The sequence below is a fragment of a genome, unplaced genomic scaffold (genome assembly GCF_019419815.1).
Source record: "Pyrus x bretschneideri cultivar Hongxiangsu unplaced genomic scaffold, Pyrus_bretschneideri_v1 Contig83, whole genome shotgun sequence".
In the NCBI taxonomy this organism is placed as follows: Eukaryota; Viridiplantae; Streptophyta; class Magnoliopsida; order Rosales; family Rosaceae; genus Pyrus; species Pyrus x bretschneideri.
Genome location: NW_025999824.1, coordinates 229,774 through 245,910, shown reverse-complemented (window position 1 = coordinate 245,910; position 16,137 = coordinate 229,774). Strand labels below are relative to the sequence as shown.

The window sequence follows — 16,137 nt, the reverse complement described above, 5'->3', positions numbered from 1 at the left end:
CCCCCCCCTTCTCTCTCTCTTCTTCCCATTCCTACAACTGCAACCCAGAAAAAAGAAGAGGAAAAAAAAAAACCAATTTGTCTTACCCGCTCCCCACCCCCTCTTCTCCCCACACCCACTCTTCGCACCCAACCTCCCCACCTTCACACCCACCCTCTGCACCCTAACCTCGCACCCACTACCTACAACCCAAAAAAAAAAAAAAAAAAAAAAACCCATATCCCGTTGAGGTGGAATCAGGAAACCTTTGCTAGGCCGATTCCGAAGGTTGAGAACCTGGGCACAGAGAAAATAGGGGGAATGGGTGTGGAGGGAAAAGGGTGGGTGCAGGGGGGAGGGACGAACTGGGTTTCCTTTTTATTTTATTTTATTTTATTTTTCTTCTCTCTCTTCTTCTTCTTCTTCTACAAGTTGGGTGGGGGGGGGGGACGGACGAACTGGGTTTTTTCCTGGTTTTTTTTTTTTTGGATTGCAGGTAGTGAGTGCGAGGGTGGGTGCGGGTTTAGGGAAGACGGGACGGGAGAAGAAAGGAAGGGGGTCGGGGAAAATCGCGAGTCGGGGGTGGGGGGGGGGAAGATAAATTGGTTTTTTTTTTTCTTCTTCTTCTTTTTTCTGGGTTGCAGGAAGGGTGCTGGAAGGGGAAGAAGATGAAGATGGGGGAGAAGAGAGAGAGACCGGGGGAGGGGGTGGGAAATGGGACGTGAGGGTTTTTTTTTAATTTTTTACTTTTCTTTATTATTTTAATATTTAAAAATTATTAAATGATTTTTTTTAGTTTTTAATAATTTTTTATTAGAAAATGGGTCAGTATGAAGCCGCGTCAGCATTTAATTGAGAAATAAATGGCCAAGCTAACGGAAGGTATAACATTGGCACAAATTCTAAAGATGAGGTATGACATTGTCAATTTTAGAAGATGATGTATGAAAATATTATGACACCAATAATTAAGGTAGTTTTTTGTATTTTACTCTTATTTATTTTTTTTAAATTGGAAGTTGTTATCATGATTTGAGTGAAAACTGAAAACAAAAATTAAAAAATAAAAATGAAACGAGATAGTTATCAAACACCCTTGAAATTTTACAAACTAACCTTCAGTTTTTTTTAGTTTTTAGTTGTCATCGAATAAGATTTCAATTTTTTATTTTTTAGTTCTCAAAAAAAGAAAAAGAAACGCCATGTAAATCATTAGCCCAATACCCGTGGGCCTCGTCTGGCACTCTGCGCTTTCAAACGCTTCCTCCTTCCTGGTTGGTGCGACTGAGCTCTGCTCTCACACACACACACTCAGGTGAACCTCTCCCTCTCCAAAGCTCTATTTCTCTCTTCCACTCTCTCTTATGATTGCTCTCACTCTCTCTCAGTCCTACTGGGTTCTTTTATGGTTAAAATCTGTTGCGGGTTTTTGTTTAATTTTAAGTTTTGATCATGATTTTGGTCAAGTTTGAGCTGTGATTTGGTGGGTATTTTTCTAGGGTTTCATATCAAGGTTTTTTTTTTTCTTTTCTTTTTGGGATTTTGAAAATTTTCTAACACAATCAATTTTTTGAGTCAATTTGTTTCTTAGTATGTACGAGTGTGGACCAAATGTCATCAAATTTCGTACGAATTCGTGCCTGAAAACCCCAAATATCTTAAATTTCTGCTAAGCAAATTAAGTTAGTAAAAAATCTATCCAATTTTCATCTGTTTATTAGCTATACTGTCATATATGAAATTCAACATCCAGGTCCTAAAGTTTGGATTTTAAAGCCTTACCTGATCTGCTTCACTTTCATACTTACTTTCGTTTGTTCTTTATACTGCAGGACTCAACAACATTTCATTTGTATTTTTTTTTGGTCAATAATTTCATTTGCAGGTTAGTCTCTTCATACATATAATTCATGTGTGTGTGTGTGTATATATTATGGATATGTTTATCTGCACTGATTGGATTGTGATATAATTGACTGCTTTATATATGTATGTGTCCATATTGATAAGAAAAAAAATAGGGTTTGTAAGAAAAAGCACGGATATAAAATGATTAACTGAAAAACCACACGGATATATCCAATTCTTTGATATATTTTATATCATTATACGTGTCTGGTGGTTCTCCCTCACTTTTCTGGTGCCGCGATGATGGCCTTTATTAAGGTTGTATAATACGGATTTCCGTATGATATGAGTATTGTATGTTTGAGCTGCAGAAAATGTGTTTTTTTCCATGTCTGTTGAACCAGTACTGAATACGGGCATATAACTGACTATGCTCTCAACAGTGACAAAGCACACAAAAATGTCAACCACCTCTCGCTCACTGTACCGCGCACTACGCCTGCGATCCTTCTCCACAAGCACAAAGCCAACTCATCACAACAGCCACCAGCAGAACCACCAGTACACGGAACCGAATTCCTTCATTGGGTGCTGGGATGCCCCCAAGGACCCCAAGGAGGCTGAGGCCAAGCTTGCGCAGCTCCGCCGAGACTACGCCAAGCAGGTCAAGGAGGTCCGCAAGGAGTATATCAAGGAGGTCGAGCTCATGAGGCTCGAGAAACTTCGCAAGGACGAGGCTCGTAAAGAAGCCCTTAGGCTCCAGAACGAGGAGCGCAAGAGGCTCAAGGCAGAGGCTGCAAAGGTCCGCGCCCAGCAGCGTGAGGTTGCCGAGCAGGAGTTCCGGCAAACGCTGGTATGTGCAATCTGATTTTTCTCCGATTTTGATTTTGTTCCGGCGTTTGGTTGCTGAGAAAGTGTGGGAAATGGAACGAAATTCTTGGGTTTTTAATTAATTTGAAATTTTGGGTTTTTGGTTTTTTGGGTTTGTCATGTGGAAATGGGAGGGCGGAGGAGAATTTGAGTTGGTGAAGTTTCTGATTTGTGTTTGCTTCAAATTTAGGTCTTCTAATTGGTTTTGATTATCTGTTTTGTTGTTGGAAAGATGAGAAAAAGGAGAAAACTTTGAATCCTTGAATCTTTTTTGGCTTTTCAGTTTGGTTTGTAGGAGAAAATGGGAAGATCTAATAGGAGTAAATGGTAAAGATAGATGATAGTTTTTTTCTTTTTTTTTTACCTTGTTTGATTGAGTTTAGATGCAGATTGAGAACAATAACTAATGGTCCAGTAGTTAGGAATTGGCTAGATTGATATGTTAGCATCTTTGTTATTTATGCGGAAATGTTAACCCATAAAAGCATTAGAAAGTAAGACATTCATAATGGATCTATTTGTGCTGTTGTGCTATCCAACTCTTCTGATGGTAAATCAGTCTATTCATTGATAATATGCATGGTGCATTTCTGACCATGATCTCAAAACAATTTTCATTAGGTAAAAAGTAAAAGCTGACATTCATTTGTACGCTTGGTAAACCTTGAGATATTTTTAGGTTTAATTTCCTTGACCAAATTGTTTCTTATCAAAAAAGAAGGCTTTTAAGAAGGTCCTTAGAGTTTAGAGTCCAAATCGATGTTGTTTAACTTAACATTTGATTAAAACCCTAATCTGGTGGTTTATAAATGTTCAATGGTGAAATTTTTCCCGTTAAAATAAAATTAATTATCTTGTTAAGCATTGATCAAAAATCTGGTTTGGCATATTCTTTTAGTTTCCATTCCTGTACCAACTAAAACTTGAGTAAATGTTTATAGTCATTGATGAAAAAAATAGTTGACACTGGTGTCTTGACATGTTTTATTTTAACAGTCCGAGCTCATACTGTGATAACATGAATAATGAGGGTTAAAAAATTTTGGTGAACTTAAATGTATTGATTGTCAGAGATTTCCTTGATCGTTTAAAGAAATATATAGCTTTAGTGGTGTGGGGGGAAGTGGTGTTTTGTTTGAGGTAGAAGGTAAAGTCGTTGTTTTCCTTGGTAGAGTTCTCCTTTTAGAGTGCACATGGGGTTCAAGCTTTTCCAACTCTATCTCTCCTCATGTAGTTGAGATTGCATTGCTTAGATGAAAGGATTAAGTGTATCAGTCGGAGATGCAACTTCCTTTCCCGTGGTTTTGGCAGGGACATGTGGGATTTGTTCTTTGTTAAGTATGCAAGGTTTGAATATCTAAAGTAAAATCACATGAGTAATCGTGGCATGCGAGTCTACCTTCGCGGGTTACATAAATAAATGACAATTTTATACTTGATTGAAAATCTTTATCCAATCAATGTCCTTGAGAGGAAGGAAAGAGAGCTGGTTATTTTTTCTTTTCTTGTTCGACACTGCTTCTATGTTTCTTTCACTTGTCTTATGTGTTTTGATTTGTCTAAATGCACAGTTGAAAGAAAGAGCAGAGAAGCTTGAGAATTGGAAGATGAAGGAAAAACAGAAAGAAGAGATGAAAAAAGATGAGAAAGAACTGCTGCGGCGTAAGAGTTCCATGTGGATCGATGAACAAGAGCTGGAAAAGAAGATTTTAGAAGCCATCGTCGATACCACACCCCTTTGAGTCTATTTCACTTCTAAATAGGCCAAGTGGTGCTATCCTGTAGTTTCACCGGATAGACAAGATAACCGAGACTTAGTATGTTTTGTACCGAGTCCTCATTTTTAACAAAATTTGTACACCTTTTTCAACTGAACTCTCTGTTTTGTGTCCTCATATGCTCTAAATTTTGGAAGGCATTGGTGTGATACCAGCCATAAGTTCTCTTACGGTCAAGTTAGCGTAAAGATTGTAAGCAGTAGGGAAGAGAGCGATTGAGATTTGAGAGCCGAATATGCATTGCCCATGTTCAACCCTAATAAAAGTCGGGAGATAGACCTTTTAGGATAGTGATATCCATATTAAACAAGGAGAATTTTAGAGGATACCTAGTAATGGATATTTTTACGTTATACGATTGTGATTACTTGAGGCTTAAGCCAATCCCAAGATTGTGGGAATCTCCAAGATTATAGGAAATTAGTCCATTTATCTTGCGGCGCAAACATAGTTATTCTCGACAAGACCTGTAGGTCCATAACTTTATTTGCTCACAAAGATTCATAGGTGAGTCTTGTTGGGAATGAACTTCAAAACATTTAAACAAATAAGTTCATCAATTGGTTCAGTCATTATATTACAACATAGAGTTGAAGTTTACAGACGGAAGGCAATACAAAATCTCCACCTCTAAATTTTGCAATGTACTACTTTGGTCTTTAGGCGATTTCAAATGCCCATACAAAATTGGATTTCATTTCACCGTCCTACCTACAGCTTAAATACAAGACCTACAGGGCAATGATCGCTACCAGTAACGTCAGGGAGAATGTATGAGTCGTGAACCTTGTCCGCTATGGATTCTGAGACGAGGAAGTAGTCAAGCCGCCACCCTAGCAAGAACAATAACAACAACAAATCTGAACTATTGAAGGTGAAAAAAAAAAAAAATCTTTCCTTAGATATGAATATCGCGCGCTTGCACACACACACACACACACATGTTCCAAGAATCACAAAATCAGTATGCAAATAATGGATGCTTAGAATGCCTGGTCATAGGAACACTTAGATCATAACTATATGGTATAATTTGATACCATCAAGCACTTGTTCGAATGCAATTGCAAATCTGAATAATGAAATCTACTTAATACAGATTGAGAAATACCTCTATTAAATTTGCGTCCGCCATGCTGATAACCCCAGTATGTATAGCCTACAACACCAGGGTGTTGCCTTCTGAAGGTATCCACAAATCCCTTGGATAAAAAGTTTGTCCCAAAGGATTGCCTTTCTTCATCTGTAAACCCGGCACTTCTTCTATTTCCCTATAGGTGTATTAAGAAAAAAGATCATCAATAAAATCAGTATAGTATGCTATAAGCTGTGTCACCGAGTAGGCATAACATCCCCTAAATATGTTCAATTTGCCACCTCAATTTTCCTAAGAAAAGGTTAAAAAAAATTTGAAGCAAATTAATGGCCCAAATTTAGGATTCGTTTTTTCAAGTAGGAACAGATTAAATGACACCAGACAGGTGTGTGACAAGCTGAATTTACACCACTTAAAGCTTCTACAGAATTTTTTTCCCCTGATTCAACCGTAGAACTTAATGCTGAAATTATGCTCATTTTGTTTGTCAAAATCTCAAACATCGATAACCTTGATTTATAAAATATATTTCTTGAGACAGATACCCTAAAACTCAGATACTTTTCCTTATGTTGAGTGATCTGCAGGGAACAACAAAGGTTTACTGACAACAAAATCTGGAGAACTTACAGCTGGGTTATATATGTCTATCTCTTGATGAGCACAGTTCAGATCACCAGTTAAAATGACAGGTTTTGACTTTTCCAGCTCCTGCGTTGAAAATGAAGGTGCCCAAAAGCATCAAGTAATTATTAAATAATCACATCAGCTATGCTTTTTCAAAAGCATAAAAAATTTCTTTGATCCAGAAAAAAAAAAAAAGAGTATTGTGCCGTAATAGAGGTAAAAATATAGTACACTTACTTTCATGTAATTGCTGAGAGTTGGATCCCATTCTGTGATCCTGTATGACTAAAAAAGAAATTGCGACTGTTAGCAGAGAAGACACCTCTAAATACTACATCGAACTTGGCTGCAAAATGCTTACCAGTCTTCGCAAACCATCTCCAGAATTAGGAACATATCCACTTATCAGGTAAAACGAGTCAAACTCTACTGTTACAATCCGCCCCTCACTGTCATGATCGGGTATGCCAAGGCCATATGTGACAGAATGTGGCTTTATCTGTCAGATGATGAACGCCAATTTGTATTAGCAGATTAACCAATATAAAATTCATGAATGGATAAAAGCAAATCCAACTCTGCTGTTCCAATACCACAGATGGAAAAACAATATCAATGTAGAAACAAAAATGAATAGTTGCATTCAAATAAGAAAGCAAGAATTAATCAAAATAATTTTATTCTGACCCAATAAGCGTTTGAAACATTTTTTTTAAAAAAAGGTAATAGGCAAAAATCACTGCTCTCAACTTTGTTGCTGACATCTATATTATTCATATGTAAGAGAAAAAATTAGCAGCTGCAGTTCAATTCTCGAAAAATTCTAAAACTAGGTAGACACAGACTAAAGTAGTACACAGATTTCATTATCATTGGACTAGAAGCCTAGAATCTACATTGTTCACACAAATAAATAGCTGACCAGAATTAAGCATTAAGTGAGGTTAACACAACATTAAGGAGCCATGGTGCAGGTATAAATAAAGACCATTATACATTAAATACTTCATTTTCTAAAGACATCAAATAACTGCCTTCAAGAAGAGAGAAGCTATATACCCGAGATATAATTGCAGTTCCTGAATAACCAAGTTTGGAAACACTGCATGTCCAGAAGCTATTCTCATAGCCATCTATCAGAGACCTTTTCACATCTTCAACATCTTTCTCCTGTTCCAAAACATAATATAATTGATATAGAAAAAGCAAAATGAAAGATGGGCGCAATTTACGTCTTATAGTTAACTTTAGAAGGACAAAGGCATAAGATGTAGCTTGGTTGTCCCAAATAGAAAATATACTTTTCTATCACTGGTGAGACACAAAAGTCCAGTTCCAATTATAAACTAAGGTTTCGAATGGAAAAAATCAGTATACCTCAAACATTGATAGTATGATCGAACAACCTAAGAGTCCAAAGTAGGGAATGGTTACCGGTATACTTGGCATGAATATTTCAGAGTAAAGCACTGCATTACAATAAAAGATCTCCTTCTATTGTAAAAATAAACTCCACCAAAATTTTTTTTTCTTCTTATAAGTGACCAAAACTATACAAGTGCAAGTAGTGAAGCAATCTTGATAGTTGATGCACACAAAAAGAGATTGAAAAAAAAAAATATTGACCTTTATTTACTCAGAAATGAAAACCTATTCTTCGGTGAGCCTTCTTGAGAGTGAACTTTAAGCCTTAGATAGCCCATCATGTTGAAACATAAAAGATAATGTCACTCATTGCTCAGCACGTTCAGAGTCCAAACTATCAGCCAATTCTTTGCCAATCACAAAGCATGTAGATATAATAAAATGTAACTACAAAACAATGATGCATTAACTGTATTATCAAACAAGAATTGACCCTTTAAAGGTAAAAATTAGAACTAAAATACTTGCCTGCAGTTTGGTTTCCTGCAAACACAGTACATCAAAATCTTCCCTTTGAGCGAGCTGCAAAGCAGAGAATCCCTCCAGCTTAAGTAATGCCCTTAAACCATTGACATTCCAAGACATAAGCTTCACAAATTTAGTATCTTTGGGAAGCAGTGGACGCTTCATTGTTCTAGGATTATAAGGAATCCAATCTTTCTGAGGTTTCTTGTGTGCAAGAACTGTCCACGGCTCAGCCACTTTATCATCAGTTTTGACATCAACGCTAATAGCTTCTGAAGATACTTTCCTCCGTGTCCTCGAGATTTTCTCACCTAGACAGATAACAACAGTATACAAGCAGAACCAGTCATCATCATTAAGTTAACTGAACCCGGATAAAAATATGAAAATACACTGAATTAAGACAATCCATGGAACCATTTTACAGCACCTGAAACCTCATCATATTCAATTGACAGCTTCTCCTTTTTCGTGGCAACTTTGTTATCGCCTACAAGAGTTTTACTCTTAACTGACGAATGCTTTAACCTTCTCTTATTCCGTTGCAGTTCATAACCCTCCAAAACAGTGTCGACATTTTGAGCATGGTCTCCATCAGATGAAGTTTCAGCCTTGGTTTGACCCGATGCATTTTCAATAGAAATGGAGGACACTTGTCCTTGTCTTACCACAGAACCTTCACCTGATAAATGCAAATGAACTCTTAAGTCCTAACCATTCAAGTCCAAGGAACTAGGCACAAAGAAAGAAATAGTATGAAATCAATTTTAATAATAAGTTCATTAACTTTTGGAGCAGTACATGAAAAAAAAAATTCGGTACCATCTATCTTCTTTTCCAAAAAGCACTTCAAGGCAGACACAAGCTCGCATTTACGACCTTTGGCAGGGATACCGACATTCCTGGCAGGCAATTTAAAGTTTCAAACCATTCTACAAGCACTGTAAATCATAATATTCAACTCAAATCCCCACTTGCTATCTATCAATACCATACACACTTGATACAAAAGGAACATACCCATTTGAGTGTTGACTAACAAAAAAAATTAAGACTTGAAGAAATGTTTACCTCAACGTAGTTCGGAGTTGGTGAACCGTCATTGCCTCGATTCGTGCAGGGTCATCCTTAAAACTCTCAATCTCAAGCTCATTGCTTTCGACATCGTCTTCCTAAGAGATTCAATCAATCACTAACAAACACTATTTGCAAATCACCCAACAAACAAAAAACAGAAATAAATAGAAAAATCAGAATAAAATACATGAAATTTATACAAGTAGAACCTTGAAAATAGGGTTCTGAGGAGTTGGGTTTGTGGAACTCATTGGTACTTTGGCTTTGGGGGATTTCTTTCTTGTGGGGGAAGCAGTCGAGACGGTGCGTTTAGGCACAAAAGCTTGAGGTACTCTCAATCTAATAAGAGAATCCAATGCTCTTGTTCCGGTTGTGGAATTCGTGGGAGAAACTGCGAAGCTACTGGTATGGGTCGTCAGTTATTTCAAATGTAGCTGAAATTAAATTCATACGGAATTGAAAATCATAGAAAAAACCTTAACCTTAACCTGCTGAGATTGAGGAAAGACTTAAACCCTAATTGCATTCTTCTTCCAGACCAAGCTGCAAAGACAGACTGAGAAATATGATTTTTATTTATTTAATTTTTTTTTATTTTTATTTTTTATTTATTTATTTTATTTTTTTAACTTCCTTTGTGTCCGTACAAGTACAACCGTCAATTTGACGATGAAATTTGAACGGAAATTTTTATATAAATTATTGTAGATATGTTAAATGATTAAAATAAATATAATATTTAATGTGATATAATAATTGTCGAAGATAATAATGTAGGATAATTATTATAATTTTGTAAAACATGTAAAGGTATACTTGTCATTTAAATTTTTTAAATGGGAAATGATTACTATTCCTTAAAAAAATATATATTTTAGAAGCATAGTAGACAATGCTTTTGCTTTTATATGCTTTTCTAGTGTCATTGACATTAGTTTTTTTTAAAAAGCATTTTTTTTTTGTTTTATCAAAAATACATTTAATGTTTCAGATTTTTTTAATAAGCTGGTTTTTTTAAAAGTACCACAATTCCAAACCAACCCATAGTCGACAACTTTGTTTTTGTACTTTTTTTTAAAAACAATAGTATTTCATTGGGCCAGCCAAATTAATGTGGTTCAACTTTGCGTTTGGCGAGAAACGAATTTAAAACCTCCCACTTACAAGTGAAGAGGAATACCACTAAAACTAGATTGAGAAGTAGATGGATCTCACGATAAGAACATCCAAGGGTAAGTTCGGTTCGGTTTTTTGCCGAAACCGAAAAATGAAGTCACCATTCAGTTCAGCTTTTCGTTCTGTGACCTCGGTTCGGTTTCCTCATTCTTTCTATGGTTTTAGTTCGAAGGCATCTGTCTTTCATCGTCGTCTCGCGCCATGGTTTCTTGCAGATTCAAGAAATAAAAGAAAAAGCCAAACATGAACGTTGCGTTGAAATATTTTGTCGGGAGGTTGTAAGCCTCTGGAGGATGAGGAGGAGGAGGAGGAGGAATTGGTTCAACCTAAGTAGGTAAACAGGTGCATGCATGTGTGGAGTGTGGCTTTATATACAAGGATGTCAATGACAATATATCATTTGCGAGAATGAGGTAAAAGGATCTCTGTATTAACCCCCATCCAATGTTGTATATAAACACAAACGAATGTGACGGGAGAAAGAATATGAATTACAGTCGCCAGCAATCGGGCCGGTTCTTGAATACCTACCGGGAAATCCCCTCTAACCTCTTAACCTCTGCAATCTCCTAATCTAAAACCTGTAATGTACATCAGCGCTTGGGTAATGATCGGGAAGAACCACATAAAAAACTGAAAAACGAAAAAAAAAACACCTCATCTCAACAGCAGACCAACCTGTCTGTTTCTTTCACTCCCTCGAACTTTTCTCTTCAACAAAAATGGCATTGCTCAATATGCTTTGTTCACACGGGAAGCTTGATGAGGTCTCGGTCATTGGGATTGGAAGACAGTTGTACGTCAATTTGAAAATCATCCTCATCCAAGCCAGGAGGAGATAATGGTGGAATTGCCAACGGGTGAGAAGCATCGTCTATGAATTCCAAGACCCTTCTTGCAGTTGCTTGAGAATCTAGTAGTTTACCAATCTTTCTTGAATTAATTGCCCCAGATGTTGATTCCCTAGAGGAGTTGCTACTTTCAACCGAGGACAAAAACTGATCTCTTGTGAGATTTGTTTGTGCAGCTGATGCAATTACGGAGCTGAAAACACCTGATTCCCTTAATCCCTGTATGATGACCTGAAACAGAATGAATTCAAAAGGTTTCAGGATTCCAAGCTCACAGCAATTATATCAACACACGAAATTAGTTACCATATTCATTGAACCAAGAAAGACAAGCAAGGCAAGCCAGTACTGCAGAACTAACCATCGGTGCATAAATCCGAGTCAAGATGCCCTTCCTTAAAAGTTTTAAGTTGAGCTCTTTGTCAGTCCACACAATGCGTTCCCGGTACCTAAACCAACAGAAGGGAGTTTTAGAATAGAAACCTTGACAAATTTCAATTGTGAGACCTGTTTAAATCCAGCTCTCAAGGATTTCCAACAATTTATCGTTTGAAAAAATCCTTCTTTTTGTAGTAGTAGAGTGACAATTATTACTAGACAAATGCTAGAAACCCTAAAATGAAATGATTAATGTGTCATAATGCGTAAATGTTTCTTCACTGCCACACAACAAGCTCCCACAACTAAAAGTTAAGGATAAGAAAATCTGTTGGTAAAAACTATTACCAGTTAAGCATTTCCTCCTCTGTTGCAGTTGAAGCAATTATGAATGCCTGCAAAAGATAAAGAGGAAGGAGTGTGAGCATGACAAATCAAATTTAACCAACTGTCGAGACAACTGCACTGATAAGAAAAACCAATATCGGAAATATGGTGACATTCAAAGACTTGCTTGTTCCTCATAGAAACATATGTAGTAGTCCCAGGACATCTCCAACAAATCTCAAATATTACCACAACAATAACATTCTTAATAAATTTACAAACATAACAAATGTATATCAAGATTAAAATAGATGGTAATATGTCAAGAGGCAAAAGCAGAATAAAATATGAGGCAACAAAGAAAATAAGAACAAAGGTATAAGAAGTTCAGAACTCACAGCTCTGTCAAATTCCAACATGAAGCATCTTTTAACATCATCCTTGGTAGGCTTGCAACCACAACGATCACGTCTAGAGGTCAAATCAGAAAATTTGGGATATGTATAATGCAGAATAGCAGCCTCATCCAATTTGATCTCACTATGAAATATCACAAGGATGAAGGCTAAGTAAATATATATCACAAGGAGAACACCAGTGATAAACTACAAGCAGAAAGACCGTTTACAATCCTCTGTAAATTGGGACTATACTGGAATAATTAGTCGATTACAAAAAGGACAGAAGCATTATATAGATGCATGTTTAAAAGATTGATAAAATATTTTAGATAGAATAGCCGTACTTTGGTGTCTTCATATAATTGTGCCATCTATGTGCACCATTAGGGCGAAGGTGATCTTGAATTCGGGCAGCTGATTTCCCATTTCCGTATGTTAAAAAGTAGTTTGGGTTACCCCTAGTTGCTTCTTTATAATTTCCAAAATATACATCCTTTGGAAGATGGTCATAGTTTTTCTTGAACATTGACACCTACAACATAAACAATAACTGATTTTGGTCAACAAAAATTTGTTGTGCTCTTTTTTCATAAAAGCAAAAACTGTAATGATTCCACAAAATTAATTCACTTTCTCTTCATGCGCATTTGAAATGATTTTTTTTTGTCCTTTTTCTCTTTAGAGAATCATCCTTCTCCATAATAACCAAAAACACATGTTGCTGACCTTCAATCACTATTAATTCTACTTGGTATTAACAAACATGGACAAGAAGCGTTTAAATAAATTATACCTCACTGAAAGGTTCCTTGATATCATCACGCTCTACACTACTTTCCTGAAGAAACACAAGCAGATGTCACTATAAATTAAACTAAGTCTCATATTAATGTCAATGATTAATGTAAAAAGCAATGAGACTAGAAGTCTGATCAACTATAATTTCTTGACATCAACAAAATACTTCATCTTTTTCACAGGTCAATATGAATGCATCTTTAGTAACAAGACTAAAATCCACATTCAAGGGTGCAGTGTAGCTTAGACAATAAAGTTTAGCATTTCCCTAGAGAACCAAGATCAGAACTTGTCTTTACAGTTGGAGTTGAACGTTAAAACAATGGAAGATGGCCACTGTTCACTGTATACCCTAAAAACCCATATGACATATAATGTGCCGAAGAAACTATCTCTAAAAAGTCACTTACATAATTTGGAAAGATAACCATATCAACATTTCCAGGCACATCGGACAACAACTGTCTCAAAGAGTACTCATGAGTGCCCGCTGGATATATTAGCTCATCAGTGTCAAGATGGATGATCCAATCCATGCCGGCTTCCTAAAATAGTAGAAGAAAATGTTACAAACTATATCAAGCCGGAAAGAAATGAAATTGTGATGTGTGCAATAGAAGAAAAAATTCATACCCTTGCCATGACAATAGCCATCTCCATGTTAAGGGACTGCTTCACAAACAACTCATAATTACACGGCTTATAGAAGAAGCTTGACAGCCAAGTCTCGTTCCAAATCCGGCTAAGTAAACAAAACAGAAGGTATAAATAAACCATCAGATCATAGTAGTAACAACATGAAAGAACCGCAGGACTGTCTTTTTTCATTAAATTGAAATTTTCTCTTCAAAATAAGTTCTCTAATCTTAGCTTATTTAGTCATTCGTCAAAAAACTGCAGGACTGTCTTCTTTATCTTACACTTACCTTTTAGCTTGCTGCTCCTCCAATTCCCTTGTCCTGTATATAACCTTCACTCCCTATAATATGGATGTTGTATCCCATGAGAAGTTGGCAAACCAAAACTAAAAACAAACTAAACTTATAGACATCAACTGAGTTTTGTTCACTAGTAATATATCCAAGTGAAGCATTGAACTAGAACTCACCGGAATGGTTTCTAAAACTTTAGATACTTTAGGGGACGCAGCCTTCCCTTCCACGAAAAGGAAAAAGTTTGATACTCCAATAACCTTATGATAAAAGATCCATGGCAAAGTTTGCTCTAAACCAGCTGAAGTGCTTGTTTGAATGGATATCTGGCACATAAAAAATTCATAAACATACATCATGGCAATCAATGCGCAAAATCAAACATCTAAGATCAACCGGAAACATGATTCCGCATTAGAGACAGAAAACTGGAAATTCCATGGAAAACATAGAACATGAGACTTTTCCATAAACCAAATCAAACCTAAAGCACCCGTGACATAAATTCTGCTTGACCTTTTCTTTCGGTTTTCTTTCAACGTAAAATGATAATTGTTGTTCCTTTGAATTTGGTTCAATTCATGCTTCCATCCACAAGTCAAGACCCCAATATATTTACTAGCTCACCGGTCGTAAATTGCCTCTTCATGCCGATAGTATGTGCTGATGTTAGTACAACTGTAACTTACATCATGAAACCCGAAAATCGTTGTAGAATTTAGACATTGAAGACTAAATAATAGAATCCAATCATTTTTAATCAGAAATGGCACGTTGACATCATTAGACATTAATCAGAAATGACTACATAAATGCCAGAAAGCCCAAAACGTAATGTATTACAGAACAAATCTCCAATCGTAGATTCTCAGAGCCAATCAGATCCCAAGATCCAAACACGATCTATCAAATCAAATCCAAACACCATTAATCAAATTTCGACAAACATCAACGGCGATCAAACAATCAAATCAAATCGAACACACACACAGACCTTGGGCCTCAGATCGGAGGCGTAATCGAACTTCCAATCCTTGTAGTAGGGGAAGGCGGGGGAGTGGCTCCGACCCAGAATATCGACACAGTCGGAACCCGAAGAACGTAAAGCCTGGCGCTGGACCTCACCCATCTGGACCATGCCGGGGAAATCGTGGTGATCCGGCGACCACCGGGTAACGGGGTCATTGAGGCCGCCGCGCCATTGGAGAACGAAGGCGAAGGCGGCGAGAGTCAGGGGGAGGACGGTGAGGAGGAGAAGGAGGCGGGAAGCGAAGGTCTGGAAGGAAGAAGAAGATGGGGACGACAACGAGGAGGAGGAAGAAGAGGTGGGTCTGGAGGAAGAGTAGAGACCCGCCATGGGAGGTTGACGAGAGAAGGACAGGCGAGAGATGAGGTCGCTGGTCTGCGCATATATATATAGTCTGAATCGTATATGTAATGAGAGAGAGAGAGAGAGCGAGAGAGTTTTGAGTTGTAATTTGTAACCGAAGGGAAGGAAAGGGCGTTGGAAATCCCTCCTGAAAAGAAAAACAGAGACTGACAGTTATTACTGGCCTTCAGAGTTTTTTGCTTTTTCTTTTTCTTTTCTGGAAAGGGCTTTTTTCCTTTTTTTTCTTTTCTGTCTATTTTTTCTTTTTTCAAGAAATTTTCTTCCTTTTTTTTCTTTTCTTTCCATTTTTTCTTTTTTGAAAAAATTTTCTTCCTCTTTTTTTTGAAGAAATTTTCTTCCTTTTTTCTTTTCTTTCCATTTTTTCTTTTTTGAAGAAATTTTCTTCCTATTTTTAGTTTCTGATCCATGAATTTCTAAGAGTAATGATTTTTTTCACTCACGTTTTCTCTTTTGCACTATTTGTCTTTCTTTTATTTATTAATTACTTTTAATTTATTCAATTCAAAAACTTGAAAAAAAAAAAGAAGATTGCGAGATCACTACTTGTCTCGAATTGCAACATTACAAACAAGATTGGTCCAGAGATTTTTGAGGCCTAGGGCAAAGCCAAAAAATGTGCCCTCACTTCATGTAAAAAAATTATTTGTTTTTACATGTAACACATTGATAAAATTATATTTAGAAAAACACTTCAAACTCAGTAATTTAGAAATATGGAA

General features: G+C 36.7%; 3 protein-coding genes across 11 annotated transcripts; 1 reads left to right on the top strand and 2 right to left on the bottom strand.

Annotated features, from left to right (window-relative positions):
- Window positions 1-1,141: 1,141 nt before the first annotated feature.
- On the top strand, window positions 1,142-4,572 carry LOC103938673 (stress response protein NST1). Of its 3 annotated transcripts, XM_048576002.1 has the most exons (4): window positions 1,142-1,294; window positions 1,812-1,864; window positions 2,271-2,680; window positions 4,269-4,572. In XM_048576002.1, the coding sequence occupies exons 3-4, from the start codon at window positions 2,288-2,290 to the stop codon at window positions 4,437-4,439; spliced, it is 564 nt and encodes a 187-aa protein (XP_048431959.1). In that variant the 5' UTR covers window positions 1,142-1,294; window positions 1,812-1,864; window positions 2,271-2,287; the 3' UTR covers window positions 4,440-4,572. The 3 variants fall into 3 exon arrangements, with proteins under 3 accessions (XP_048431959.1, XP_048431960.1, XP_018500837.2); XM_048576003.1 differs by lacking the exon at window positions 1,812-1,864 and having other exon boundaries at window positions 1,150-1,294; XM_018645321.2 differs by lacking the exons at window positions 1,142-1,294; window positions 1,812-1,864 and adding an exon at window positions 2,091-2,145.
- A 455-nt stretch (window positions 4,573-5,027) lies between these two features.
- On the bottom strand, window positions 5,028-9,769 carry LOC103938676 (DNA-(apurinic or apyrimidinic site) endonuclease, chloroplastic). Of its 6 annotated transcripts, none has more exons than XM_018645317.2 (12): window positions 9,648-9,769; window positions 9,375-9,556; window positions 9,160-9,260; window positions 8,911-8,990; window positions 8,519-8,770; window positions 8,092-8,399; window positions 7,258-7,368; window positions 6,560-6,697; window positions 6,436-6,483; window positions 6,202-6,282; window positions 5,587-5,746; window positions 5,028-5,308 (listed from the first exon to the last, which is right to left on the bottom strand). In XM_018645317.2, exons 2-12 carry the CDS (start codon window positions 9,414-9,416, stop codon window positions 5,187-5,189), a joined length of 1,443 nt encoding a protein of 480 aa, XP_018500833.2. In that variant the 5' UTR covers window positions 9,417-9,556; window positions 9,648-9,769; the 3' UTR covers window positions 5,028-5,186. The 6 variants fall into 6 exon arrangements, with proteins under 6 accessions (XP_018500833.2, XP_009346982.2, XP_009346984.2 ...); XM_009348707.3 differs by having other exon boundaries at window positions 9,375-9,567; window positions 9,648-9,752; XM_009348709.3 differs by having other exon boundaries at window positions 9,375-9,567; window positions 9,654-9,752.
- Window positions 9,770-10,750: 981 nt separating this feature from the next.
- Window positions 10,751-15,553, bottom strand: LOC103938675 (glycosyltransferase-like At3g57200). Of its 2 annotated transcripts, XR_007255263.1 has the most exons (12): window positions 15,023-15,553; window positions 14,205-14,354; window positions 14,023-14,075; window positions 13,730-13,838; window positions 13,507-13,641; window positions 13,092-13,136; window positions 12,643-12,830; window positions 12,296-12,437; window positions 11,919-11,965; window positions 11,554-11,641; window positions 11,020-11,423; window positions 10,751-10,922 (listed from the first exon to the last, which is right to left on the bottom strand). XR_007255263.1 is itself a non-coding variant. In XM_009348706.3 (11 exons), exons 1-11 carry the CDS (start codon window positions 15,383-15,385, stop codon window positions 11,088-11,090), a joined length of 1,656 nt encoding a protein of 551 aa, XP_009346981.2. In that variant the 5' UTR covers window positions 15,386-15,553; the 3' UTR covers window positions 10,751-11,087. The 2 variants fall into 2 exon arrangements, 1 of the variants encoding a protein (XP_009346981.2); XM_009348706.3 differs by having other exon boundaries at window positions 10,751-11,423.
- Between the last annotated feature and the right edge of the window lie 584 nt (window positions 15,554-16,137).

Bases quoted from the DNA above. Each gene is read 5' to 3' on its own strand.
- LOC103938673 (XM_048576002.1), top strand. From the start codon at position 2,288: ATGTCAACCACCTCTCGCTCACTGTACCGCGCACTACGCCTGCGATCC. The intron at 2,681-4,268 runs GTATGTGCAATC...CTAAATGCACAG, and splicing joins AGGAGTTCCGGCAAACGCTG to TTGAAAGAAAGAGCAGAGAA.
- LOC103938676 (XM_009348707.3), bottom strand. From the start codon at position 9,691: ATGCAATTAGGGTTTAAGTCTTTCCTCAATCTCAGCAGGTTAAG. The intron at 6,283-6,435 runs GTAAGTGTACTA...TTTTCAACGCAG, and splicing joins CTCTCAGCAATTACATGAAA to GAGCTGGAAAAGTCAAAACC. The intron at 5,747-6,201 runs GTAAGTTCTCCA...ATACACCTATAG, and splicing joins TAGACATATATAACCCAGCT to GGAAATAGAAGAAGTGCCGG.
- LOC103938675 (XM_009348706.3), bottom strand. From the start codon at position 15,385: ATGGCGGGTCTCTACTCTTCCTCCAGACCCACCTCTTCTTCCTCCTCC. The intron at 11,642-11,918 runs GTAATAGTTTTT...CTGTTGGTTTAG, and splicing joins GAGGAGGAAATGCTTAACTG to GTACCGGGAACGCATTGTGT. The intron at 11,424-11,553 runs GTTAGTTCTGCA...ATTCTGTTTCAG, and splicing joins CTCGGATTTATGCACCGATG to GTCATCATACAGGGATTAAG.